Raw genomic sequence first — 27731 nt, 5'->3', positions numbered from 1 at the left:
ACTCTAGTTAGTACACGTTAACTAGAATGTCATGGGATCAGAATCAGATTGCCTTTGGCCAAAGCCTATGACCAAGGATCACAGGAAAGAGGAGGGACGACATGATCTTTTAACACATGCTTAAGCTAGACAGAGGGCACAGTGGTCATGCCTCAAGCTCCAGAGAACCCTGTGCTTTTGATCATGATCTCCTCATACAGCTTATAATTGTCTGTTTACTCATTGCGCTTCTCTGCCCGAACAGCAGCTTGTTGGAAGCAGGCACGGTGTCATATCCATCCTGATGTTCTCACCGTCTGGCGTATTTGTTAAAGGAGCAATTTTTAAATGTAAATGTGCTACGACCCTACTGGGGTGTAGGTTTCAGATTTTCCAAGCAAGACCCAAGTTGTTTTTTAATATTTTTTGTTACATGTCTAATGAAATGTAATTTGATCTGTACATCTTCATAATACTTTTTTCCCAGAGAAATAAATTGACAAATCAGAGGCAAAAAAATTCAATGAAGCGAGAGCCACAGAGACATTGATAAATCTTACCTGGATGGCAATCCTTAGTAAAGAGAATAAAAATATATAGGCACTGACCAAAATTTCAGTAGAGGTTCTTGTGATCAATGATATATGCTTTAAGGAACTCTATTTCAAGTGCAAGGCTGTGTTGCAAGATATGATTGGCATCATACCACATATGTTTTAATATTCTGTCCCTTTCACTTAATATTATAACATGGGCATTTCCTCAATTCATTGCAAATACTTTCAAAAATTATTTCAATATCCACAAAATATAATATCATCTGGATATAACCTAATTCATGTCACCACTCTCTTATTATTACACACTTTAGATTATTTTACTATGTTATGTAATGATATGATGTCAGCATATAAGTGTTTGCCCAAATTTCTGATCAAAGAGGAAAGTGGCCTATAAAAGACACCTCAGATATGTTTGTAGTCACCGAGAAAAACGCCATTACAGAACTGATGAGACTGGAGAGTTCACGGGAAAATTTGTGAAGGCCTGGAGATGGCCGAACTGCTCCTTCCTTTCATGGAGACCAAAGGAATGGTCTCCATTTTGTGTCTTCACCTTCGCAGAATGCACTTACTCACTTTTGGTGATCTGGGTTCTCCCCCGGAGCGACTTACTTATCTATTGCTATGAAATGAATTACCCCAAACCTAATGGCTTAAAACAACAAAAAACATTTATTGAGTACCGCTCACTAGCGTTGTGGGTCAGGAATTCAGATATGGCGTGGCCGCTGTTTCGCGGTTCACGAGATAGCCAGGCTATGCGTCTAAGGTTAAAAGGCAGAGAAGAGACAAGTGCAAGATTCAAGGTCACCGAGAACAGACAATCTGCACACTAGGCTCAGGTGGTACAGTGTTTACTGGCAGCAAGAGGAGAAAAAATGTGCACAAGATCCAGCTTTTGCAATGCATGGGTCCCCTACGGCCAGCAGACCCACACCACAGCTACTGCGGGTGACGCTCCTGCACACATCCCACATTGTGTGCAGTACAAGGACCCGGAATCCGAAATAAAGAAAACTGGGAGCTTGCGTAAGGGCCTTGGACGCCTATACTAAGCAGAACAAAGAAGTCCTCACTGAGCATATAGCAGAGAACAATATTCCCAAGCAAGGCGATAAGCCCAACACAGGCTGAGGGCTCTTTTATCTCTTGTTCCAGGCCCAAAGCCCATTTTTATGTGGCCAAGTTATGTTTGTGTGTGTGGGGAGGGTGTCGAAAGACTTCATGTCCGGATTGACCTTTCCCCACAGCTGGCCAGTGCTGGCTCAGGGCTCCGCTGTGAGTCTCCATCAGGCATTGGCTGGGGTCAGTCACCTGAATGGGGCTGGAGGATCTGCTCCCAAGGAGGCTCACTACGGACCTGGCAAGGTAATGCTGGCTGTTTGTGGACCAAGCTTCACTACTTTATGGGGACTGACAAATTTTAAACTACATGACTGGTTGGCAATTACAAGTAGCTGCAATAGTTTGCAGACTACAGTTGGGGAGGTGCAATAGGCAAGCGTAGGGGTTGGGCATCCAGGCTCTGAAGACAGGCCTGTGGTAGATGTGGATCCCATATGTGGCCACGGAAAGTTGTTCAGCCACTGTAAGGCTGTAAAATTAAAATAATAATAAGAGTGGTTACCACCCAGAATTGCTATAAGGACTGAATCAGGTAATTTACAGTATCTGGCACCAGAGTAAGCATTTTATCCACGTTTGCTGAATGCATGAGTGAATGCATGTGCACATACTATATTCATGGACACTCAGCCACCCCCTAGCCATGTGAAAGGCACTCCACCTCTCATTCTCCTGTGTCAAAATTCTAACAGTCCTCTCCAGTGACCCCAGAATCATTCCCACTTCTATACTCTTTTAGCCCATGGAAATGTAGAGTTCCATTACACACCACCTTCTCACTGCTAACATTCTAACTTTCCAACTCTTATTACAACAATGCCAACAACATGCAGTCTATGCACTACTCCCAGCTCTAGAGACTTCTGTATCATCCTTGTCCCATGAGCAGTGTTGTTCATCACTCCTTACTCCTAACAGGTGTCATGGAGTGACCTGTATCCCTCTGACTTGACATGTTGAAGCTCTGAGCCCCGGTGTGACTATATTTGGAGATAGGGCCTTTAGGGAAGTAATTAGGGTTAAACGAGGGCATAAGGGTAGGTCCTAAGCCCATTGGACTGGTGTCCTTATAAGAAGAGAGAGAGACGCCAGGGATGCACACACAGAAAAAAGACTGTGGGAGGATACAGCTAGAAGGTGGCCATGTGCAAGCCAGAAAGAGAAGCCCCAGGAGAAACCAACCTTGCACTGCCTTGATCTTGGGCTTCTAACCTTCACAACTGTGAGAATAAATGTCTGCACTTTAAACCACCCGGTCATTGGTATTTTATGTTATAGCAGCCCTAGCAAACTGATATGAGAAGCCTCCTTTTTCACCATTTAGCCTTAGATAAATACAGCCTGGCACTTACATCTTTATCCTTCAGCTACCTCATATAAGTAATTAAGAGATAAAACAACAATTTGCAGGCCCCTTGAGAGGTTTATGTAATCTAATTGGCATTTCTATCAACCCTAAGATAAGTAGGGTGAGTATTTAGCATCCCATTTTACAGAGGAAAAAAACCCACAAGCTTAAATGGGTTGAAGGTCTCACCCGGGGCTACGCAGTGCATGATGGGTAGAGCTGGCACTCAAAACAAGACCCTCAGTTCTCTCCTAGGTCCTCGTGATGCACAATCAGTTCCCTGTATGGGCTTTCCTGTATACAATTTTCACTCTCTCCTACTCTCGTTTAGCTCTTTCTTTATTTCCTTCAAAAGCCATGGAATAGTGCAAAAAGAGCATGGAGATAAGGCAGATGTCACCGAATATCACAGGTCCTCCCTGGAGAGGGTCACTCACCACCAGGCATGCCCCAAGGATCCGTCGGTAGGAAGTCCTGGCATTTTGGACTCCTTCTTGCAGAGGTTGCTCTATGTGGGCAAAGCACTGGTCAATGGCCTTCTCTAGCAGCTGTATCTTCTCTTCCACAAATCTCCGCAGTCCACTCATGTGCAAGTATTCGTTCTAGGGACAAGGGCCATAAGAAGCATGAGGCCACCCCTCCCTAAGGGCACTCTCTCTTCAAATTTTGCTTCCTTTATGCTTGTCCACCAACACAAGATTTGGCTTGAGCTAATCACCCTCAGTTGACTTCTTTTGTCCCAGTGAAGCATCCCTCAGTGGACAGACCTCCTTAAGCTTTGTGGGTTGGAGAGCACAATATATATATGCCTCCTGCAACTTACTTTAGGTGTCTAATCCATTGGGCTATTTGAGGGAATAACTAGTCAAATAAAAATCCAAATGCTGTTAAAACATATTTTTTCAATGACATCTGATGCCACAAACATTTAATAGGCTTTGTGCACAACGCAGTTTTTGAGAATTGTGTTTCTCAAACTTTAACATGTGTACAAATCACCGGGAGAGTTTGTTCAAATCCGAGGACCTGAGATTCTACAATTCTAGCAAGCCCCCAGGTGATGCTGATCTTCTGGGCCCTGGACCACACTTTGAAGAACAAAGCTACAGGACACAATAATAAAGACAAGGTCCTTTCTTCAAAGGAGAATACAGTCTAGTCGAAGAGGAAAAGATCTACTCAATTAATACAAGGGAGAGACAGCCTTGACCTCTAGATTTCAAACTGGGAACTCTGTAGTGTTATTCCCTGTGTGAGAATCTTGAGAATCACAATGTCTACAGCAGATGGAAGCCACACTACTTAGCTCAGCGCTTAAAGGCTCCGCATAGCAAGGACTCAGCCAACTTCTCCAGCACCACCAGCTCTTTGCCAAAAATGTCATCCCATCCCAGGGTAGCTGCTCCTGAACTTGCTACCATTCTCCAAATGTGTCATCCCTTTTGTACCCCATGTCTTTGCACATGCTTCCCATCCTTCCAGACAAAGCTCAAAAGCCACTCCCCATGTGATGCTTCCCCTGACCCCACTGGGTGGAATTGGGGCTCTCTTTCCTGTGCTTCCACTGAATCTTGTACATCCCTGCATTACAGCCCTCCTCCTGCTGTGCTACGTCTGTCTCATTCCATATCTCCTTCCCTGGACTAGGAACTTGCTGAAGGATCTGCAGACTGTGTTATTCATGTTTGTTTATTCCAAGGCATGGCACAGAGTGTGCAGTTGATAAACATTTTGGAGTGAATGAAGGCCACAGAGAAACTACTAGATAATGTGGGGTTTTAAATTCTATTCCAAATTTGATGATGGAAATCACTCTCAAATTGATGTGTGACCTTACACAAACAACTTAGATCTTTTCTAGATCTTTACTGCATTGAAGTGAATGAAGCTGAATCTTCCTGAAAACAGACTCAAACCCCCATACTTCTTGAGACTTAGAATACATAAGTTTTAGAGTTTATGGAGAATATTCCACGGATTCTCACAGTTTTTCACTGGTAAGAAAAAAAGTCATACTTTTCTTTCAGAGTGCCCTCTGGATTCTTCTGAGTTTGTGGTGTTACTGGTGATCAAAAGGAAATAAGAAAGATGTCACCAACAGAAACTTTACGGGCAAGATTCTCACAAAGTCTCATACTCAATAAATCGTTGTTAAATAAACGGAAGAATGATAAGAAAGGGCAGGTCTGGGAATAAAAGAACAGTAAGAAAGGGAAAGGCTTACATCTACTGCGAATAAACGCAGGGCTCATTTGACATTGAGATGTCATAATCAGCTTCCTACTGATTCATAAAAAGAATGACTAGATCCCTGTTCATTTAGAATCAATAACTACCCAGACTCTCTCTTTTTTTTTTTTTTTGGTTTGAGTCATAATCTTAAAAAATGATCAATCACCACATTTCTTCAGAATGCGAATGAACTGACAAAACTCTTGCCTTCCAACTTCCCATCAATGAATTAAGACTGAGACCAATATCTGAGGCCAAAGGATTTTGAGGAAAAGTGCTGGATACCCCAGAAGTGCTGACCAGCCCCCTCCTCTGTGTTTTCTGTCACCTACAGGCTGGCCCTGAGGATGGCAAAGAGTCCCTCCATGGGCTGCCCCTCCCCCTTAGCCGAGAAGATCACCGGGCAGGCACTTCTCAGTTTGATTGCAAAATGCCTTGTCCTTGTGTTTGTAAAACAAACCAACCACACACAGCACCACATCTGATTTGTTTTCCATTAGCACTTCCAAAAGCAATCTTTTGCTGGGCAGAGAGGCAATTTTCACCCTGAAGAACATTTTCGGGAAGTTAGAAGGTCAAATGCTTCCCCGGTATTTCAGAGGACAAAGTTAAGTTAGAAAATCTCAAGATTCCAGCTTGTTGCTGTTGTTTTTGTTTTTCCCCTCACAGAACTAGGCCAAAACAAGGCATAAGAAATATGATAAAAAAGACAGGGAACCTTGGTCTGTATGTCACTTTTATATAGAATTTTTAAAATGCAGACATTTGACCAAAACTGCAAAGACCGTCAACAGTTGGCATTACTTACTTTTCACATTGAAGTCAGGTCTCCATTATCTGCCTCCCCTGGCCATGCCATAGGGCCAGCCCAGGGGTACCTTCCCACAATCTCAGAACCAGCCCCTTGAACCCTCAGGGAGCCCTACTGGTTCACTTTCTTTGCCCCTTCCTTGTTCGGCATAACAAAAAGTTGGACAATCTGGTGGGACAAATCTGATGGTTGATAGCAAGTGTGGAAATAAACACCAGCCAAATGAGAACATGCGAAGGCTCTTTTGCCAGAGCTTGCTGGAGCAAGAGAGTCAGCCACCATCACTTGTGTTTGGCAGAGATTCAAAGGCAGGCAGAGGAGTGGGAAGGCTCCAGGCACACCCCGACTAGAGGCCACCAGCACAGGGGAGCTGTGGGTGGGCTAATTAGAAGGGAGGATCCTATGTGATTCATTAGGGTGCATTAGTAGCCCATTTGGGTCTGATTGTTACAGACATCATTGCTTAGCTTCTTGGATTGTTACTAGAGATGGCAGTCTGACTCCCTATGAATCTAACTTACAGCAGGCTGTCCTCCTGAGCTGTTTGTTGTAGATAAGAGGTTGGTTTCCTAGGCAGATTGCTGCAGGCTGTTTTAATATATGATTGCCCAGTGGTATATTCAAATGCAATTCAAATGCAAATGCCTCACAGAGAAGCAGTATAGTTGGTGATTGATTGAAATGACAGATTTTTTTTCCCCCAAAACTCTCCCCTGCATCTAATTTAGCAGCCAATCCATCTTATTTTAGAGTAAAAACATAAATCATCCTGGGGTGCCTGGGTGGCTCACATGGTCTGCCTTCAGCTCAGGTCATGATCCCAGGGTCCTGGGATCAAGCCCCACATCAGGCTCCTGGCTCAGCAGCAGGGAGCCTGTTTCTCCCTCTCCCTCTGCCTCTCCTCTTGCTCATACTTTCTCTCTTTCTCTCTGTATCTCTGTGTCTCAAATGAACAAATAACATCTTTAAAAATAAATAAATAAATAAATCATCCATCAAAGAGATAAATTTGTCCATTCCTATGACAAGAGTAATTTGGAACTGGTCATTCAGAAGGCCAGCATTCGAGATCATGAAGATATATATCTAAACTCTTTGCTGAATGTCCCCGCTAGCGCCCTTCCTCTCTCACATTATTGTACTAGGCTGCTCTGAGTTTGAGATTCTGACAGCACCAGGGCATGAAGGAAATCCATACACAGATGAAATTTTTTGGACTGTATGCCTAACCATGCCTCTGTAGGATAACCAAGAATTGTCGGTATTCTACGAGGGTGAAACAAATCACTTCTGTTATCGCTTAAACACATTCCATCTTATTCAAGGTCCCAGGAGAAGTGAAAGTAGCTGCTGATCGTTTCTACATTTTCCTCTCAACCCATCTGTCAGGCAAAATATTATTTCTTTCTTTTTTACTCAAATGTCACCATCGTAACCCTCAAATTATCTCTGTCTTCTTTAGATTTTTTGAGCTTACTATCTTCCTTTGATATGAAAAGAAAAAATATTGTAAGTTATTTTCCAAACTTGGTAAAAGGGAATGTTCTGCCCAGGCTGGGAGGCAGAGCACACATGTAAGTATCTCCCGTACCGGCAGGTTTTCTGTGCAGTTGAAACTGTCTGTGAGGAGCAATAAACCAAAGGCTTCAGTCACATACTTGGTCACCATCATCCTCTTCTTGTCCAGGAGCCTTTTCCTGATAGAGCCTCTTAACCTGGGGATTTCTGGAATTCACAGGCAGCACAAACAATTTTAAAAGGCCAGAGTTCACAGCAAAGAGAATTCACAAAAATGAACAGATCGGAATGGCAGTTTGAATTAGCTATAGCTGAGGTCCTATGTGAGCTGACTGCCCACTACACCAACTTTTCTGGGGGATGTTTTTTTCCACGTCTAGGATCAACAGTAATGGCTGGGTAAGTTAGCAATGATGAATATTAATTTTATTTAGTGGTACAAGTCCAACTAAGTAGAAAAGTGCAGGCTGGTTAGAAACATTGGTGCTTCCCTTGGGACTGCTACTTACAGAGTTGAACAAAAGGTGCTCACAATCCCAGAGTCTCAGCTCTTCCATCCCCCTAGACTTTTCCGTGAGAATCTCTGCTGAATGGGATTTTGGATTAGAAATTCCTCTTAGTCCTAACCTTTTGTGGTCAGAAGATAACAGGTGTCACCCTACTCTTCTCCCCGTCATTCCCGTAAGTGGAAATTCTTCTATATCATTCCTTGCGTATGCCATGCTGATTATTTCTTTTATATCCTTGTTCAAGAAGTTCTCCCATTTCCAGGAACACTTTACACTTTCTGGCCCTTCGCCTCCTCTCCCACGCAGACACGTCGGGTAAAATGCATGCCCGTCTTAAGCCATTTTAAGCTCGGATCAAAGTCAAACTCAGAGCCTGCCCGCTCACCCACTTCACACTGAGTGCTCCAGTCATGCAGACCTCTGGGTTCTCGGGGCTTCTATTGTACTCACAGCACCATTTGACTAAGTCTTATTTGTACCTTGATTTTTACACATGCCTTTAGTACTAGCTCCTCATCTAGATTTTAAGGTCTGTGAAGAAAGGGGTCATGGCTTCTGCTTTTTCCTCCTCAGAGACAAAGCATACAATAGATGCCGGGTAAATACGTCTAATACTTGTAGCTGGGTGAGTGAAGAATTACAAGCCAAATACTTAGGAAATGACACCCCAATCTCTGACCTCTACCAACTCTTGGTAAAATTTGGATGAAATAGGAACTGTGGTCTCAGGCACCACAACAATGCAGAGAGAAAAACAGATACATCTGCTAATAGGTATAGAAACTGCGACAAGCTGGAAATGACACACAGAAAATTCTAGAGAGTTAATTCAATGTGCGGAGCTTCATCTTGAGAATTCTAGTGATTGAGATAAAAAAAATATATATAAATTACCAGTTTCCTCCTCAGTGAGGAGAGCCTGCTGCCAGTACTCCTGGGCGCTGACTGTGTACACTAGATCGGAAGCCTCCAGAACCTTGGAGTCTGCGGGCAGTTTTCTCTGAAGTGAGAGAGATACACAGGGAACAGAATAACTCAAACATGGTGAAGGAAACAATGTGCAGGCCTTATGAGAACCTTCAGCCAGCTTCCGCTCACTCACTCTCAACCCGGCAAGAGCCCCTTAAAGAACACAGCACACCTGTACATCAGGTGTTCCCATCTGTCCACACCTCACAAGGATGGACATTGTAAGAAAACCACTGCATAGAAACTATTCTATTGGGAGCTAAGAATAGCAATTCTAGAAGGAAATGTGTAGAGAAAATAGTTCAGAGTGTACTGAAATGTTCAGAGAGAGGAAAAGTACCAGGATGCTTTATGGAAAAAACACAAAAAAGCCCAACTCCAGCAAAGGCAGCGACGTGCTAGAGCCGGCTGCACCTGTTCCTAAGAGCCGATTCACAGTTCTCCCCAACTCCGCCTTTAGTGACATCACCCTGGTAGCTTGAACTTGGCAATGGTGGGAGTATTACACCTTGGGAATCAGCAAATGCTAGAAATCGGGGCTTTTTTGGTTTGTTTCTTTTCTTTTCTTTTTAAACAGAGGGCTGGTTGTTAAATATTTACCTACACCACACAACACGGGGCAAAGGTGCTGTGAAAATGCAAGTTTCTTAGCTGGGTGCTTAGTGAGTAATCAGACACATTTAAAAGCAGAGCAACATTTAAGTAAATCATGGTTTTAAATGTCAAGGACTTAAGAATGTGAGGAAATCTTTTTTATGATTAGAAAAATCATGATCACAGAGAAGTCACATTGGGATTAGACACAAATATTGTTCCATAATCTTTCATTATTCTCACTTAAAAGAAAAGAAGGGGTGCCTGGGTGGCTCAGCCAGTCAAGTGTCCAACTCTTGGTTTCAGCTCAGGTCGTGATCACAGGTCGTGAGATCGAGCCCCGCATCGGGCTCTATGCTGAGCACAGAGTCTGCTAAAGTTTCTCTCTCCCTCTCCCTCTGCCCCTCCCCGCCTCTCCCTCTCTCTCTCAAATGAATAAATAAATCTAAGAAAGAAAGAGAGAAAAACCATAAAGGGTTGTGTGTGTGTGCATGGGTGTTTGGGGGCAGTATGAAACTGTAGAGAGTTGTCGATCTCTTTCTGATGCAAAGATGCAAAAAAGCTGAGTGAGTAGTCCACAGGGAGAGGCAAGAGACCACATGTCTGGCAAGCTGTAAGCCCATGCAGTCAAGGCTGGAATAGAGATGCCTGGGTAAGCTTCCAGCAGCCCCACAATTTCAGTCAGGGCTGAAATTATACAAAGGATCTGCCAAGATTAACTTTTCCCCCCTTCTGATAGAGTTTTGACTCTAGCAAAAAAAGTTTAGGGAAAGTTGAAACTATTTTCTACTGGGAGATAAAACTGATGTGGAATTAAATTTAAGTAGGGTTTTAGAACAATTGAAAGAGAGGAGTATGCCTCGCTGTGTCTAGGTGTTTACATTATTTAAAATCTTGCTCTAAATTCTGTATACCTCTTCTAAAAATTATTGACGATTAGTTAACACTTATGTTTGTTATTATAGTAGAGAAATATTTTTATAGTGCCAATGAAGTGACTACAGTATGCAGGTTCCATATTATTATAAAAGAGATGTAGAAATAGTTACAGCTGGAAAGTAGGATCCAAGAGGTGAGTAGATATTCATCCAATTATCCCATGGAAAGATGAGTCACTGTTACAATTTACGCACATGGTTGGTTAGGACAGTGTATAACACCATAGATATTAAAGTTTGTAAGAAGATATTATATATGAGAGATGAGAAAGCCTACAGCTCAAAATAGAAGGGATACTAGATAAAAGCAGAATCAAAGGGGGATAATAAAGCTGGAGTTAGCTTGAGATCAGTAATATAAATCATGACCCCATTTTCAAAAAAAAAATCTATCTTTTCTAGCTTTGTCATTAAAATAATTTTGCAGTGATAGCACCCTGCCCACTTCTTTTGCTTATATGAAATCATTTGATATGGACCCCCTAGCACCCCAACTTTCATTTTTAGTATTATTTTTTACTGAAAGAAACCCAAGTTTCTTTCAGAGTAGGAGGTCCATATCTTGGGGCAGGAAAAAAATAAAAGGAGCCTGGGTATCTTGTTGTTGCCAAAGAGCAAAAATATTTTTAAAATGTCTGGGTAAGGCTAAATGGAACCAGCTTAAATTAAAGGCTCCCATTGGCCAAGAGGTGAACTGGAACATCAAAAAGAACACAGTAATTCTGTGAAAAGCCACGAGTCCATTATAATCCTCAAACTAAGTAAAATAAGTAATAGTAATAAGAAAAAAAAATTATATGTATTGGTCTCTCCCCCGGTTTCTGATGCAGGGGCTCCTAAATTCCTTATAAATAGGGATGCTAGGATAATATTTGGTTCTAACATTAGTCTTTGTCCCCAGTTCTCAGCACAGAGCTCCTAAAACCACTGTGATTTCCTAAGTGATAAGAGCACTAGAAGCATCTCTTATTCTAATATTTGGTCTTCGTACCTGACACAGATCCTAAATCCCTTGGAATTTCCTAAGTGATAGGAGTGTCTTCTTTTTCTAATGAGGCAACTCTGGGTGAGCTCCTGAATGGGGGCTGGTCACAGATCAGGTCATTAGAAGTTTGGAATTTTCAGCCCCACTCCATCCCACCCCCAATCTCCAGAGAGGGTAAAGGGGCTAGGAATAGAGTAATTGATGATGCCTATGTGAGGAAACCTCCATAAAACCCCAACAGTATGGGGTTTAGAGAGTTTCCAGGTGGGCAAACACATCCACATAACGGGAGGGTGACATACTCCGATTCCATGGGGACAGAAGTTCTTGCATTTGGGTTCCTCCCAGGCCTTTCCCTATATATCTCTTCATCTGGCTGTTCATCTGTATCTTTTATACTTTATTATATTTAGAAAAAAACTGGTAAATGTAAGTGATTATTTCACTGCATTCTGTGAGTCGTTCTAGCAAATAATTGAATCCAAGGGGGAGGAGGTCATGGGGATCTTCAATTTGTAGCCAAGTCAGACAGAAGTTGTGGGTAAACTAGGGACCTACTATTTGCAACTGGCATCTGAAGTAGGGGGCAGTCTTGTGGGACTGAGCCCTTCACCTGTGGGATCTGATACTATGTCCAGGAAGATATTTTCAGCTTGAGTAGGATGCCCTACCCCATGACCCAGCAATTGTACTACTAGGTATTTATCCAAAGGATACAAAAATAGTGATTCAAAGGGGCACATGCACCCCAATGTTTATAGCAGCAATGTCCACAATAGCCAAAATATGGAAAGAGCCCAGATGTCCATCAACAGATGACTAAAGAAGATGTGGCATACACACACACACACACACACACACACACACACACACACACACACGGAATATTTCTCAGCTGTCAAAAAGGATGAAATCTTGCATTTTGCAACAACGTGGATGGAACTAGAGGCTATTATGTTAAATGAAATAAGTCAGCCAGGGAAAGACAAATATCATATGATTTCACTCATATGTGGATCTAAGAAACAAAACATATGAACATCGAGGTAGGGAAGGAAAAATAAAATAAGACAAAAACAGAGAGGGAGGCAAACTCTATAAGAGACTCTTAACTATAGGAACCAAACTGAGGGTTGCTGGAGGGGAGGTGGGTGAGGGGATGGGGTAACTGGTGATGGGCATTAAGGAGGGCATGGGATGTTAATGAGCACTGGGTGTCATATGCAACTGATGAATCTCTAAATTCTACCCCTGAAACTAACAGTACACTATATGTTAACTAAAAAAAAAAAAAAAAAAAAAAATCATAGTATCACAGAGAATTGCTTAGGGTGGGAAAAAAAAAAATCCCAACACAGATGTCAGAAGTGTTGTTAAGTGTGTTAGCATGGATTGGAAGGATTAATATCATTAAAATGTCCATACAGCCCAAAGCAATCTACAGATTCAAGGCAATTCCTATCAAAATACAAACAGTATTTTTCACAGAACTAAAACAAATAACACTAAAATTTATATGGAACCACAAAAGACCCCAAATAGCCAAAGCAATGTTGAGAAAGAGAAACAAAGCTGGAGGTATCATGCATCTAGATTTCAAACCATATGACAAAACTATAGTTATCAAAACTGTATGGTACTGGCACAAAAACTGACACATAGATAATGGAAGGGAATAGACAGCCCAGAAATAAACCCATGTTTGTATGGTCAATTAATCTACAACAAAAGAGGCAGGAATACACAATGGGGAAAACACAGTCTCTTCAATAAATGGTGTTGGGAAAGCTGGTCAGCTACATGCAAAAGAATGAAACTAGACTACTTTCTTAAACCAGATACAAAAATAAGCTCAAAATGGATTAAAGACCTAAATGTAAGGCCTGAAACCATAAAACTCCTAAAAGACCAGATAGGTAATAAACTTTTGGACATTGTATTTTTTTTTTTTTTTTTGGATCTGTCTCTTCAGGCAAAGACAACAAAAGCAAAAATAAACAATTGGGACTACATCAAACTAAAAAGCTTTTGCCCAGAGAAAGAAACTGTCAACAAAACAAAAAGGCAACCTCCTGAATGGAAGAAGATATTTGCAAATCCTATATGTGATAAGGAGTTAATATCCAAAATATATAAAGAGCTCATGCTTGGGCACACCCCCCAAAAAACAAGTAATCTGATTAAAAATGGGTAGAGGAACTGGATAGACATCATTCCAAAGAAGACATATAGATGGTCCACAGACACATGAAAAATGCTCAACATCACTAATCACCATGGAAAGGCTAATTACAACCACAAGATATCACCTTACACCAGTCAGAATGGCTAGTATCAAAAACACAAGGAACAACAAGTGTTGGTGAGGGTGTGGAGAAAAAGGAACCCTTGTGCACTGTTGGTGGGATTGCAGATTTGGTGCAGCCACTGTGGAAAACAGTGTGGAATTTCCTGAAAAAAATTAAAAATAGAATACCATGTGATCCAGCAATTCCCCTCTGGATATTTATCTGAAGAAAATGAAAACACTAATCTGAAAAGATCTATGCACCCTCCTGTTCACTGCAACATTATTAATAATAGCCAAGATATGGAAGCAACCTAAGTGTCCACTGATGGCTGAATGGATATTCCACATAAGTGGAATAATACTCAGCCATAAAAAAGAATGGAATCTTGTCACACTTGCAACAACACGGATGGACCTACAGGAAATTACACTAAGTGAAATAAGGCGGACAGAGGAAGACAAATACCGTATGATTTCACTTATAAGGAATGTAAAAAACAAAACAAATGAACAATCAAAACAAAATGGAAACAGACTCACAAATACAGAGAACAGACTGGTGGTTGCCAGAGGGGCGGGGGATGGAAGCATGGGCCAAATAGGTGAAGGGGATTAAGAGGTACAAAATTCCAGTTACAAACTAAATAAGTCATGGGAATGTAAAGTACGGCATAGGGACTATAGTCGCTAATACTGTAATAACATGATGACAGATAACAGACTTATTTTGTGGCGATCGTTTTGTGATGTATAGAATTGTCGAATCGCTATGTTGTACCCCAGAAACTAATATAAAATTGTGTGTAGACTGTACTTCAATTAAAAAAAAGAAGTGTTGTGAGTGTGTTAATAGCATGAAAGGAAAGGAGAGACACACAGGAGGATAGGATGGTTTTCGTTAAAGGTACCCTAAAGCAAAGGTAAAATGCTATGTAATAACCAGCTCCAAGCACGTGTCTAAGAATGAGAATGTAAACACCCAGCTCTCTCTCACTTGCCACATACAAGTAGTCATCCAGTCTTGTGGATGTGAACTCACTAATATCTCTCGAACGCATCTCCTCTCCTCTAGTCCTATGGTGACTGCCCTGTTCAAGCTCTCGGCACTTCAAGCCGGATTACAGGAGAAGCCTCCCAAACGGTCTCTCTGCATCCAGTCTTTACTCGCCCCTCCCCCATCCATTCTCCTTAATGCTGAGAAAACAATCTTTCTAAAATACATAGTATTTCCAGACTGAGGTCTACAAATGGAGTCTCAGGGGTCTGTCATTTTTCTTACAACATGTTTTCCTAATTTTTATTTTTATAATAAAAAATAAGCCATAGACATCTATATGAATGATTGCTTTATGTTCAACTTCTGCCTCACATTTTCTTTTTTTTTTTAAGACTTTATTTATTTGTCAGAGAGAAAGAGAGAGAGAGAGCACACACAAGCAGATGGAGCAGCAGGGAGAGAGAGAAGCAGACTCCCTGCGGAGCAGGGAGCCCGATGTGGGACTTGATCCCAGGACCTTGGGATCATGACCTGAGCCAAAGGCAGTTAATTAACCAACTAAGCCACCCAGGCATCCCTGCCTCATATTTTCTATGATTAAGATTAAATTTGCTCCATGCAGTACAAGTGAAGGGTTGATTAAGATTGAAGTAAAGTTGTTGGAGAATTAAGGTATCACCTGGCCCTCAGAGGTATAGGTGTGCAGACCTAAAAAAGACTTATATGATAATAGAACAACAGTCCCCCTGCAAGCTGACTCACTGTTGTCCAGACGCACCAAAGCGCCATATTTATTAGCGATATAGTTGTGAATTGTATATTGAATATTTTGTTTTTGTTTCCAGAAACAATATGATGAGGTACTCATTAAATGCATATTTCTTGAATGCCAACAAGAACAACTGAAAAGAATAAGAACAGCTTTGCTCAGTTATTGCCTCATTAAAACCAGCATTTAAGAATTGGTTGGTCAAAGCCTTTGGCTTAAGTATGAGATCTGATTATTCTGAATTAGAGACAAAAGCTTTGAAATTTTCAATTCCACTTTGTACATCAGACGTTTTCTGCATCAGTGTAATTGAATTCAAACGACAGAATGCAATTAAATATAGAACTGGACATCAGGCCATATGTTTTTACTATTACCCAGCACCAAAGATTTAGTTTCAGCAAAACCAAAACATCTATCACATTATACTAACCCTGACATAACACTTCTATGTTTTGTTTACAGCTTATCTTAAAACTGGTTTCAGTTTTATCCTTGTATAAGACAATCATAGTAAGGAGTTTTATGTCTATAACTATTTTAGCGGCAGAATAACAAAAATAATTTAAGAAAATGCCAAGATTCCCACAGAACAATTTCTCAAGCTTGAAAAACAGCTCGGGGGGGGGCAGGTGTCTGGGTGGCTCAGTCAGTTAAGGGTCTGACTCCCGATTTCGGCTCAGGTCACGATCTCAGAGTCGTGAGATCGAGCCCTGTGTCTGGCTCTGCACTGGGCGTGGAAACTGCTTAAGATTTTCTCTCTCTCTCCCTCTGCCCTTCCCGCCCTCCCACTCCCACCACCCCGCCCCCCGCACCTCCCTGCTCAGGCTCTCAATCTCTCTCTCTAAAAAATAAAAAATAGCTCAGGCCTTATCTCCCAACGCTCCTGCAGAAGGCCCTTTCTCCCACTTCCTCACCTTACTAAAGACTACTGGTTCTTTAAAATTCTGCCCAGGAGCATGAGGAGTTTTCCCTGCACCTCTCTGCAACACCCTCCCCCCGCACCTGCCAGCATGATCTGAGGAAGATCGTGTGTCCCCACAGCACCCTATGCGTTCCTCCGGCAAATCACCCTCAAACAGTGTGGTGATCTCTGATTTTACCTGCACATATTTCTCAGTGGACCATACACTCATCCCATCCTTCCAGCAACCACAGGAGGTAGATGTTATCATTTCCTCATTTTACAGATGAGAAAGCGGAGGCTCAGAGAGGAACAGTAATTTGCCTAAAGTCACAAAGTTATTAACCGGTAGGACTAAGTTAACTCCAAACTGTCTGCTCCAAAGCTTTTGATGTGGCTACTACACAGGATCCAATAGACATTTGTTTCTGAAAATCTGAGTGGTTGAAAAGTCGAAAAATACATAGGGAAATCTGTTAACTCACCTTGAGTTTTTCCTTGAGAATTCTATTCCGTTGTAGTTTTATCATTTCATTTCTTTCTAAAACAGCCTCCCTCTGACTTGAAATAGCTCGCTAGATTGGAGAAAGAAATGAAAGCATGGCAAAGGGTCCAGGGTTATCAAGAGTGATATGGTGATATGCTGCACAATTGTTTTTGGCGTATCTTCATTTGGGCCAGACTAATGTGTACATATTTGAATTTTATAATATTAATCATGAAAAGTATTATTAAAAATAACTAGTTCATGCATATGTCCAAACTCTTAAGTTGTTACATGAAATGTGTGCAATTTTTGTATATAAATTATCTACCATTAGAACTTAAAAAATAAAAGTAACTAGTCCGTACTTACATTTCCCACTTTTCTTTCCCTGAAATGAAAATCGTAACAATTACTTAACTCATTTTATGTGTCACAGCAGTCTCAACTTTCCCTAAAAGCAGCATATACAGTTGTGCCTTAACACCTTTACATAAGCTTTCTTTGGTCCAAATGTCCTCTCTTCTGGTCCACCTGCAGTGTCCACTTGAAACAAGTGTCTTTATTTCTCAGTGCTTTGTTGGTGGTGGAATTTTCTGTGACCCCGCCCCCCCGGCCCAATCAAAATGCAGCCCCCTCTCTCTGGGTCCCCATAGCCACTTTGCTTGTTCCTCTTTTATAACTTTTAACCTTCTTATAAGACAGTGGTCTCAGTGACTAGGCTCTATGCCCCTTTGAATCTGCAGCCCCTACTACAGTGTTCAATAAAGGTTTCATAAATCCAGCTGAATCACGGTCAGTTGCAGAGCTGACACTGGAAGGGAGAGCTAGAGATACTATTCTGGGGCAGGGGGCAGGATGACGGGAGCCTGCAGGTGAAAAAAAAAAAATTGAAGCTTTAGTTCCAACCTAGCCCATGAAAGCAAGAAGTTGGGGGAAAATCCTTGGCCTATTTCTTTACCCGGGAAGGTGTCTCTGCTTAGTGAATTCCTGGAGACACGGATTCAGGTTTCAGTGGGTGTGGGGGAAGGGCAGAGATGACAGGTGACCAGTAAGGATGCTCTTATTAGAGAAGCATTAATGACCTTATATCTGGTGACTACGTGCCCTGTGCCCCCAGGACAGACCAGCCGGCACTTGCGAAGTGTGCCCACAGAGAGGGTAAGTTATAGCTTCCTTGGTTATGGCAGTACACAGATCCCTGCGGAAACCAGCGTATCTTAACATCTATTAAAATGCTTACCTTCCACTAAAATTTTGTCAGAATTTGACTCTGTAAGAATGCTGTTACTTTTGGCCAAAGTTCTGAAACATCGAGAACCTTGCTCCAAATGCCTTTAAAATCTGAAACAGAATCTGACACTTCAAAGCTGTGCAGCACCAGACAGTATTATAGAAAGTGTCTACCAGCTGGCGAGGCATCTACACATCCCATATCTGCAGGGACGGGCACACCTCCAGGAGGTGCTCTTTGCATCTCATACACACGAGTGGCACCCTGTATAGGGTCAGCCTACTGGGTATTGAGCAGCTACTCTGTTAGAGGGGCCACAATGTTCAGATTCCCAGGACAATCTACCCAAGGGTCCTAATGTCCTAGGAAGTCACCCAGACTTCCCTTTCATCCCCAACATGGGTCTGGAATGTCCAGGGGTCAAAGCTCTGTTGTTGCGGAAGTCAGGACCCACGGAGGAAAGCCCACAGGTCCTCGAGCCCAGCCTGGTACCTTAGATATTCCGGCAGGTGGAGTTTGTCGGTCTTAGTGACCACTAGGGCAACGTCCCTGCAGAAGCCCCTTTGGCAGGCTCTGATGCTCTCATTCAGAAGGTCTTCATGGGCTCTCCCTCCAGAAACTCTTTCGATGTCACTGATCACCCAGATCACTGAGCATTTATCAATGGTCTGTGGAACATAACCACAGTAGGTTTAGGAACATAAGTGGCATCTCAGTTGTAGAGGACACGACCCCTTAATGTATCATTCATGTCCTCTGTGCTCTGCTCCATCTCTCTTCCAGTCCTATCTCTCAACTCTCCCCACCGCACTCTCCATGTACCAGCTCAAGGCTGAGCTTCTTGAAGTTTCTCACATGTAACTTGCTCTTTTATCCCTCAGGACCTTTGCACTTGCCACAACCTCTGCTTGACCTCCGTTTGCCCTTTGAGACTAATGACCACGTGAGGATGGATTGGACACCCCTCCTCTGCATCCTGCAGCACCTGGACTTACCTACCATGGTACCTCTCAGAGTTATTGTATAGGATCGGCTCTCTGTACCACCCCACCCCAGCCCACCCCTAGATTGTGAGGTACTTGAAGGGAAGAGGCTGCACTTTTCAGGGGAAAATTCACATCACCTTAGGCACAGTGCTTGGCCCCTCTTAGAGGCTTCATAGATATTTGTGGCATTAGTGATTGATAGAATTCAAGAAATCAGACCTCCAGCCCCAGATCCATCACTGGCTTGCTTTACCTCAGTTGCCTTCTAGGGAAAATTATTGTGTTTGCAGAACTAGTTCTGGTCATGCATCCAGACCACAAAGTTATCAGCAGAGGGCATCATTTCCGTGTTTGACTGCCCCTGCATATTCAGCACACTGCCACCATGTGGGGGCAAGGAGCCAGGACCTTAGGATTCAAGTTGCAAAGGGCAATGGACATGAAATTACAATTGATTAAAATCATAAAGATTGCTCTATTAGATATGCAACTTTTATGTGACAAGTAGTCGTGGGCTGCCTTGTGATATTTCTCTTACTGCACTGTTTCACTTGTTTAGCCTCTCCATATAAATGAAAAGCTGGTCCAGCTCAGGGATTGAGGTTTTTTTGAGGTTCCTCAGGACAGCACTTTGCTCATAGGGGTGTAACAAGTTTGTGACTTGCTAATTAAACCATTATTTTGCTTTATGCCAATGGTTCTTAATTTGAGGCAATTCTGTACTCCAGAGGACATCTGGCAGCCTCTGGAGACATTTTAATATATTTTTTAAAGATTTTATTTATTTATTTAAGAGAGAGAGAGCACACAGGGGAAAGAGAAGGAGAGAGAGCATGAGCAAGGGAGGGGCAGAGGGAAAGTGAGAAGCAGGCTGCCTGCTCAGCAGGGATTCCAGGCTCGATTCCAGGACCCTGCGATCATGACATGAGTGGAACGCAGATGCTTAACTGACTGAGCCTCCCAGGTGCCCCTGGAGACATGTTTAATTGTTACAACTTGGGGTAAGCTAGTGGGTAGTGGGTAGTGGGTAGAGGACAATGATGCTACTAAACATCCTTCAGTGCCCAGGTCAGCAGCCCCATAACAAGTAATTACCTGGCCCAAAATGTCAACAGTGCTGAGGCTGAGAAATCTTGAGTTTCAAGTTTGTTTTTGCAGTGGAGCCTTTTCAAATGAAATATTAGGAAGATTTCCAATTGATTTTTAAAAACTGAACTGCTTTAGTTGAACTGGAGGTGGAGGGTTTGGAGCCCCCACCTGCTCAGTATCCTCAACCCTCTGTCCATGGATCTCTTGGCTTTATGCATCGTTATTTTAAAGCCATCAATCTTTAGAGTTAGACAAACTTCACCATTTCACAGAGAAGATAATAGGCCCCTGAGAGGCAAAAGATCGGTTTAAGGCCGTACAACTATGGGCCTGAGCCTCCTCCTTATGTGGATGGACTCGCATTTAGGCAGGAAAATAAAAACAGCTGTTCCCTCCCACTTCCCAAGTTATAATCTATTGAGGTAAGCTTCTCGCTATTCAATCAGGTTGTGGAAGATGGCAGGATATACCAGGCAGCAACCCCCCCCCCCAAGGGCAGAGCCTCTTTCACCTTAGTATTCCCATGGTCCTGGGAAAATGCAGGTGCTTCCTAAATGTTTATTGACATGAGAAGAGGACTGCAAATTTCAGGCCCTACACAAGGCTCTGACTGCCAGGATTTGGTCAAGTTAGAGTCGCAGAAGACACAAAAAAGCTTACCTAGAGCAACTGAATTTAGGAGTGGGTGGGTGGCATCCCCCCCACCCCCCCCACCAACTCCCTCCCATGCTGAGAATGGGGCCTCAGAGAGTTCAGGTGGCATGCCTAAAGTGTCATGACTTCAAGGTGGCAGACAGAGAGACACATGAGTTCATAATGGTCTTAGCTTAGGGAAGGCACGGCTGGCAGCTAGAGAGACGGGGGAGGGGGCATTGTGCTCTGTTCTCCCTAAAAAGTGGGGAGTCTTTAGTCACTCCTTGTGAGGGAATCTCACAAAACCGCAGGAATGCAGGGGAGCTGAGGCCAAGCAGAGGAGGCTGGGAACCATCCCTTCCCTGTAGCCCGACCTCCTCAGAGAGGGTGCTCTAAGCCAGATCTGCTGGCTCCTCTGTTCTGAGTGGTCTTTGCTAGGCTGCCCAGCTTATCATAACTGGCAGTGACCATGGCTCCATCCAGGGAGAGAGGCTGGCTGCCTCCCTAGGCTGTTGCTCTCCGGGCCTAGCCTGTACTAGCCAAGGCTGGCGATTGCACTCCAAGAGCTGAGACCCTGGCCCTCATGTCAGGACCTGAGCAGACCACCAAGGGGAAGGACATTGGGACTGCCTTTATCTTAGAGAACTGTTAAGAGGAGGTGCTGTGGGGAGAGATAGAGCCTCAGTCGGGAAGGTAGGAACCTGCCCTCTGTTTCAAATTCTGCCATTCAGTAGCTGGGTGGTCTTGGGCAAATTACTTCCTCTCTCTGAGCCCTTCTTTCCTCGTCTGTAAAATCGGGGCATGGGCTGATGATCTGTAAGCTGTCATCCTGATCTATCATCCCAAACTTGACTGCAAACCGGTCTTAAAGCTCCCCTGGCCCGTAGTCAGAATCTGCAGAATTTCAAGTTTGCATCTAGCGGAGAATCAGTGGCTCTCCAGTGGAGCCTTCTACAGCGCTGGGCTGATCACAATGCAGTGATCCCAGCCCTCCCTCCCGGGCCCCTTCCAGCGGCAGTCTTGTGCCTCGTCCCCGTGTTGCCACCCTGTGCTCCTGAGCTCCTCTGCCTGAAGACACACTTTCTCTCTCTATCACATACCCAGGTCCCTTTTATCCTTTGAGCTTCCCCAGGAAGAGCAGTATTCAAGCCCAACCCCCGAGTTTTCCAGGCTCGCCTTTTGTGCCCCTCTCCTCTACACCCCACGCCCCTTCCCTCCACCCACACTGCAAGACTCATCCTTCCCCCAACACTTGGCTCCTTCGTTCCTCTGGGTCTTTGCTGCTCGCTGGCCCCAGAACAGTGCTCAGGGGTCCCATTCTCAACAATCTTCTCTGGTGACTGCTGAGCTCAAGGGCCCTCTCTGAAGCTTCCCTCACATGCAAAAAGAATTCATCACTTTATGCCCGCATAATTAAGTAAAGTGGTTTGTTCATTAATATGACTAATTAGATTCCCTTCCAGACTACAAGACTGCCAAGGGCAAGGACTTTGTCTCTGTCCATCCAAAACCTAATGCAAAATTGAGGAGAGGCTCAGTGGGTGTTTGCTGAAGGAATGAGGTCTCTTGTTGAAGGTAATTTCTATTTTTGAGTGTTCATAGCACCTTGGACTTCTCATGCATCATGTTCTGCCAGGGATTTAGTCATCTGTAGGTGTCTTCTCTCCTGTTAGACTCTAAGCCCCTTGAAGTAAGGCTCTGCTTCTCATTCAATAGTGGTTTATTTTCCTTTCAGCTTTTTAGTTATATAGGTAACACATGTTCATGCAAAAATATACAAACAGCACACAGGTGTGCATAGTAAAGAGTGGTAGTAAACACAGAAACTCTTGTTAATTGTTGGGTGTGTATCCTTCCAAAGGCAAGATTCTACTTTTGCTGTTCATTTACAAACATTACACACACATACAGGCACACACATACATGCTTCTTAACATTAAAGATCATGCTCTTTTAATTTAGCTTTGTTTTACCATGTAGGATTATAGTAGGGTTTAAGAGCAGAGAAGCTCTCGAGCACCCTGCCTGGGTTAAAATCCCCAGGGTGATAATGGGCAACTGACTTCACTGAGATCAGTACCTAGCACGAAGTAAATGCTTGGTAAATGTCTGCTATTATTATTATTAGGTATAATCTTTGCATCCTCAGTGCTAAGTACATTGTCTTACATATTATGTGTTTGATGAGTGAAAAACAAATGAACAAAGAGATAAACTCTTAAAAATATTTCAACCTCTAATCATTAGGTACAGATCTAACTACCCCAATGCTTAACTCATGGGCTGTAGACATATCTGGAGGTGCCTGGTCAGCTCCAACTTCATTTGCTGGGAATTGAAACCCTACCCAAGATTTTGGCTGAAAGTAGACTTTCAACCACCACCCTCAGCCACAGCTGATTGCACTAAGGATACTTAATCCAGAGAGGGTTAATCATTAGCTGTGCAGTAATTGGTCCCAATTTCCTTCTTAGGAATTTGAACTAAAGCACATAGAGACTAAAGTCAGACAGTCATAGGTGTATGAACTACAACGTCATTAGAGACAGGGGTAGGGTGGTCATTCTCCACAACATGGAACCTAAGGACTACATAGAGAAAGCTAAGTGAAAAGCAGGTCTCTGCAGAGCAATGCACAGAGAAACAGTCACAAGAACCAGGCAGAGGATGAGAGAGAAAATGGCAGCTTCTGTCCTGATAGGTGGCCCTGAGGTCTGGCTGTCTCAGGAGATCCTTGGATACTCTATTGATTAACCCCTCTTAGCTTGGGATTGCTTTAGCAATCTGCTTAGCAGGTCTCTGTGCCTTACAACTAAATACCTTAGTCCTCTCCTGGTTCCTTGGTGCTCGGCTCTCAGCTTCTGCACTTTGTACCCACCCCTTAGTCTCCCCTTCTCCCTCTCTGTCTGCATTTACTCTGCTTACTCCTAGACCGGTCTACTCTGTTGCTGACTTTTCCCCTGTACCGCATGCTCTTGTTCTAGCTTTCTGGCCTACCTCATGATTCCTCTCTCCCCAGTTTCTCTGGCCACCCCTCTCCTGCCATTGCCCTGAGGCTTAGAACCTACAAAATAGAAGAATTTAAACCTCCTGAGCTCATACAATTCCTGCAGCTGAAAGCAGAGCATTCTTTGTTGCTTTAGAAAGGGTGGAGGAGTTGAGGGAGGAGGGAACGAAGTCACACCAAAGAGAATCACCTTTTTCCACATCTCATCCCTCTTGCTGTTGAAGTCACCTGTGCCTGGAATGTCCACCAGTACAACGCCTTCTGGAATCAGCTCTGATTTGGGAAGAGTCACTTCCACGTGTTTGATCAAGGGCCAGATTTGTGTCTCGGCTGACTCTCCATCCAGGTCTCTCCTCTGAGTCCGGATGTAGGGGTCCAGCTTGACAGACAGCTCTCCTGCCTGAAGAAGAAGGACAAAGTCACACACACCAGACGTTCTCCCAGTTCCTCGGTCCTGGATCAGCTGTGATTCAGGTTCAGCAAAGGTACACTCAGTAATGGTAAGAAACAGCACTGGGCAATGGATCCCGGGAGGCCTGTGATCCCATCTGCAAGGGTCTACGCTCTGAGAGCCAGAAGGGACCCTGGAGATCAGAAAGTGCAAGCTCCTTAATGTATAGATGAAAAACCCAGAGCCAGTTAGAATGGGGCTTCAGCAGAGTTATAGCTTCACTGGATAACGATTTCATCCTTGAAATTCCATTTCAATTCTTTCTCTTTTTAGATTTTTTAATTTATTCATTCAAGACACAGAGATACAGAGAGAGAGAGAGAGTGCACGAGCAGGTGGAGAGGCAGAGGGAGAAGCAGGCTCCCTGCTGAGTCGGGCTCTATCCCAGGACCCTGGGATCATGACCCGAGGCGAAGGCAGATGCTTGACCATCTGAGCCACCCAGGTGCCCTCCATTTCAATTCTAAAATTAATGTTATTAATATGCAATTGTCTACATTTTGGAGAGAGGGCATTCTTCCCCCATGGCTAATGCAAACATCAGGATTACCAGAAAGCCCTGACTAGAAAATTGATGGTGATATAGTGACCATATTTTCCAAATTGAAAATTGGTCTGAAATTGATCTTTAAAAAGGTTTTTAAAACTTCTCTTCCAAGTACAAAAAATATCTGGATGCGTAGGCATTTCTAGAATGTTCTAATGATGGGGGGAATGGGGAACTGTTCTCAGCCCATTGTTCCTAGCTAAACACATCTTCGGGCAATGACACATTCATGCCAGCAACCATGTGTGACAGCAAATCTCTACTGGGATACTATTTCAAAGAAGATTTGGGATATATGGTGGTCATTTTTTTTAAAGATTTATTTATTTATTTGAGAGAGAGAGAGAGAGCACTGAATGAGGGGCGGGCAGGGGAGAAGGGCAGAGGGAGAGGGAAAGAGAGAGAATTTCCAGCAGACTCCCTACTGAGCACGGGGCTGGATCCCATGACCCTGAGATCATGACCTGAGACTAAATCAAGATTTGGACACTTAAGCAACTGAGCCACCCAGGCGCCCCTTTGGTGGTCATTGTTAATAAATATCTATAGAGGGGCGCCTGGGTGGCTCAGTTGGTTAAGCGACTGCCTTCGGCTCAGGTCATGATCCCAGAGTCCTCGGATAGAGTCCCACATCGAGCTCCCAGCTCAGCGGGGAGCCTGCTTCTCCCTCTGACCCTCTCCCTTCTCATGCTGTTTCTCTCTCGCATGCACTCTCTAATAAATAAATAAAATCTTTATAAATAAATAAATATCTATAGAATGACCCTGAGAGAAAGATAAGAACAGAAATTCTTAAGAGAGTTGAGATTAAATCAGGGGATTTGTTGCAATCTGGGTAGGGAGTTACGGAATTCCATCAATTCTAATCAAATAACAAGAAATTGTGAAAGAAAAGATGATAAAAGTTCTTTAAGACTTTTAATTTAAAAATAAAGCAGATACTGGGGCACCTGGGTGGCTCGGTTGGTTGGGTGTCTAACTCTTGGTTTCAGCTCAGGTCGTGACATCATGGTCATGAGGATGAGCCCCCTGTCATGCTCCCTGCTCAGTGCGGAGTCTGCTTAGGATTCTCTCTCTCCTTCTGCCCCTCCCACTCATGCTCTCTCTCTCTCTCTCTCTGAAATAAGTAAATAAATCTTTAAAAAAAATAAATAAAGCAGATACACTAAGGGCAATGTAAAAGAAAAAGCATGGCTTTGAAAAGTCCCTTTGAATAAGAAGAAGGCTCAACCCAATAAACTGGCTCAGGACAAACCATTCTGGGAGGCAAACTCAACTTCCTCATTCCAGTCTAGAATCCTGGACTCAAACTTTGAATCTGTGTCCTCATTCACTGAGATGTAATTGTGTTTCATTTTCTTTTAAGATTTTATTTATTTATTTTTGAGAGAGAGAGAGCACAAGCAGGAGGTGGGGAGGGTAGGGGCAGAGGGAGAAGCAGACCCCCTGCTGAGCAGGGAGTCCAGGTTCCATCCCAGGACTCTGGGATCATGACCTGAGGGGAAGGCAGAGGCTTAACCGACTGAGCCACCCAGGTGCCTCTGTAATTGCGTTTCAACCAGTATTTCAACTCCTAGTTTCAAGGGGTAAATTTGTAACATTGGGAAGGAATATTTCTAAATACAGAGTAGTGAAGAAATGGATACTATATTGATACCTTGGTGTAACACTTGGTTTAAGTTGCATGTGTGCAGATAAAGTAAACAGTTTTGTAATCGTTGTGTTTCTTTGGACATACTCAGTCTATGTTTTAGACATTAGGGGTGTAATTATTTTGAACAGTAATACCCATTTAAAATGTAAGAAGTGACATTAGATTTGTTTGATTTCCTAGATACACAAGAGCTAAGTGCCTTGAAAGATTTCATTTATTTGACTTCTAAGTGTACCTGGTCAAGCATTTAAAAATTTTGGGAGAACGGAATATATTAAATCTGAAGGGAATATATTAAATCGGAATATATATTAACACAAAAAGTCTAAGGAAACTTGATGAATTATATAAGTAAGCATTAGCTACTTAAGGAGGACTTGCTATGTTAACCTTAGGAGATAACTGAACATTAAAATTTAGAACAAGTATAAGTAATTGTTCTTATTTCATACAAAAAAAATCCAGACTTACAAATAGAATAACAATATTTTAAACATGAATTTTAGGAGACAAGAAACACTAGGTTTTAAATGTATAATTGTAATAAATTACATATTAGTTCCACAAGTGTTTTACTTTAATTTAAAATGAAATAATAAAATGAATATTGATTATAGAAGTGAGGAGAGTGTTGTTCTACTTGCTGCATATCCAGTATCCAGCCTGTCCTTTGTCCGTGCCAGCAGAATAGTGTTTGTTTGTTTGTTTGTTTGTTGGTTGGTTTGGGCAGTGGATTGAGATTGGTCCCAGCCAATCATAAGACATTTGCTTCTTGCTTTAGACTCCCTTTCAGCTAGGAAAGGCCATGTGATTGAACCAGAGACCAGTTCTGAACAAGAAAATCTACCCAGAAGTTTGTTGGGGGTGTTTCTGAGAAAGCTTTTACTTTCCCAGGAAAGGGGAGATGTGGTTGGTGCCAACTTTTATCCATTTCTTTCTTCCATGAAGCCAACTGTGAAGTCCAGCACTTCAGTAGCCAACTTATGAGTATGAGGCAACAAGTTTGAGGGAAGGCCAAGGAAACCCGGGAGGTGTTGATCCGGACATTGATGAACCACTGAACCAACCCACAAACCCAACTGCTTCCAGACTTCTTATGTGAGAAAATGAATAAA

The 27731-nt window shown here is 43.0% G+C and overlaps 1 protein-coding gene across 6 annotated transcripts in view; it reads right to left on the bottom strand.

Moving 5' to 3' along the window:
• Positions 1 to 27731, bottom strand: part of NUGGC (nuclear GTPase, germinal center associated) — a 60411-nt gene that overhangs the window by 11270 nt on the left and 21410 nt on the right. For 4 of the 6 annotated variants that reach the window (XM_073892545.1, XM_025873780.2, XM_025873778.2 and 1 more), the window contains 7 exons: positions 24155 to 24364; positions 18742 to 18917; positions 17388 to 17406; positions 17017 to 17106; positions 8980 to 9085; positions 7650 to 7783; positions 3453 to 3617 (listed from right to left, as the gene is read on the bottom strand). In XM_073892545.1, coding sequence (XP_073748646.1) covers positions 3453 to 3617; positions 7650 to 7783; positions 8980 to 9085; positions 17017 to 17106; positions 17388 to 17406; positions 18742 to 18917; positions 24155 to 24364 — 900 coding nt within the window. The remainder of the gene's footprint in view (positions 1 to 3452; positions 3618 to 7649; positions 7784 to 8979; positions 9086 to 17016; positions 17107 to 17387; positions 17407 to 18741; positions 18918 to 24154; positions 24365 to 27731) is intronic. The other 2 variants (XM_025873781.2, XM_073892546.1) reach the window with 2 other exon arrangements.

The sequence above is a fragment of the Callorhinus ursinus genome, unplaced genomic scaffold (assembly GCF_003265705.2).
Source record: "Callorhinus ursinus isolate GAN/ISIS: 27379988/994484 unplaced genomic scaffold, GSC_fseal_2.0 scaffold4, whole genome shotgun sequence".
NCBI lineage: Eukaryota > Metazoa > Chordata > Mammalia > Carnivora > Otariidae > Callorhinus > Callorhinus ursinus.
The sequence above is the reverse complement of the archived record's forward strand: the minus strand, read 5'-3'. Positions and strand labels throughout refer to the sequence as shown.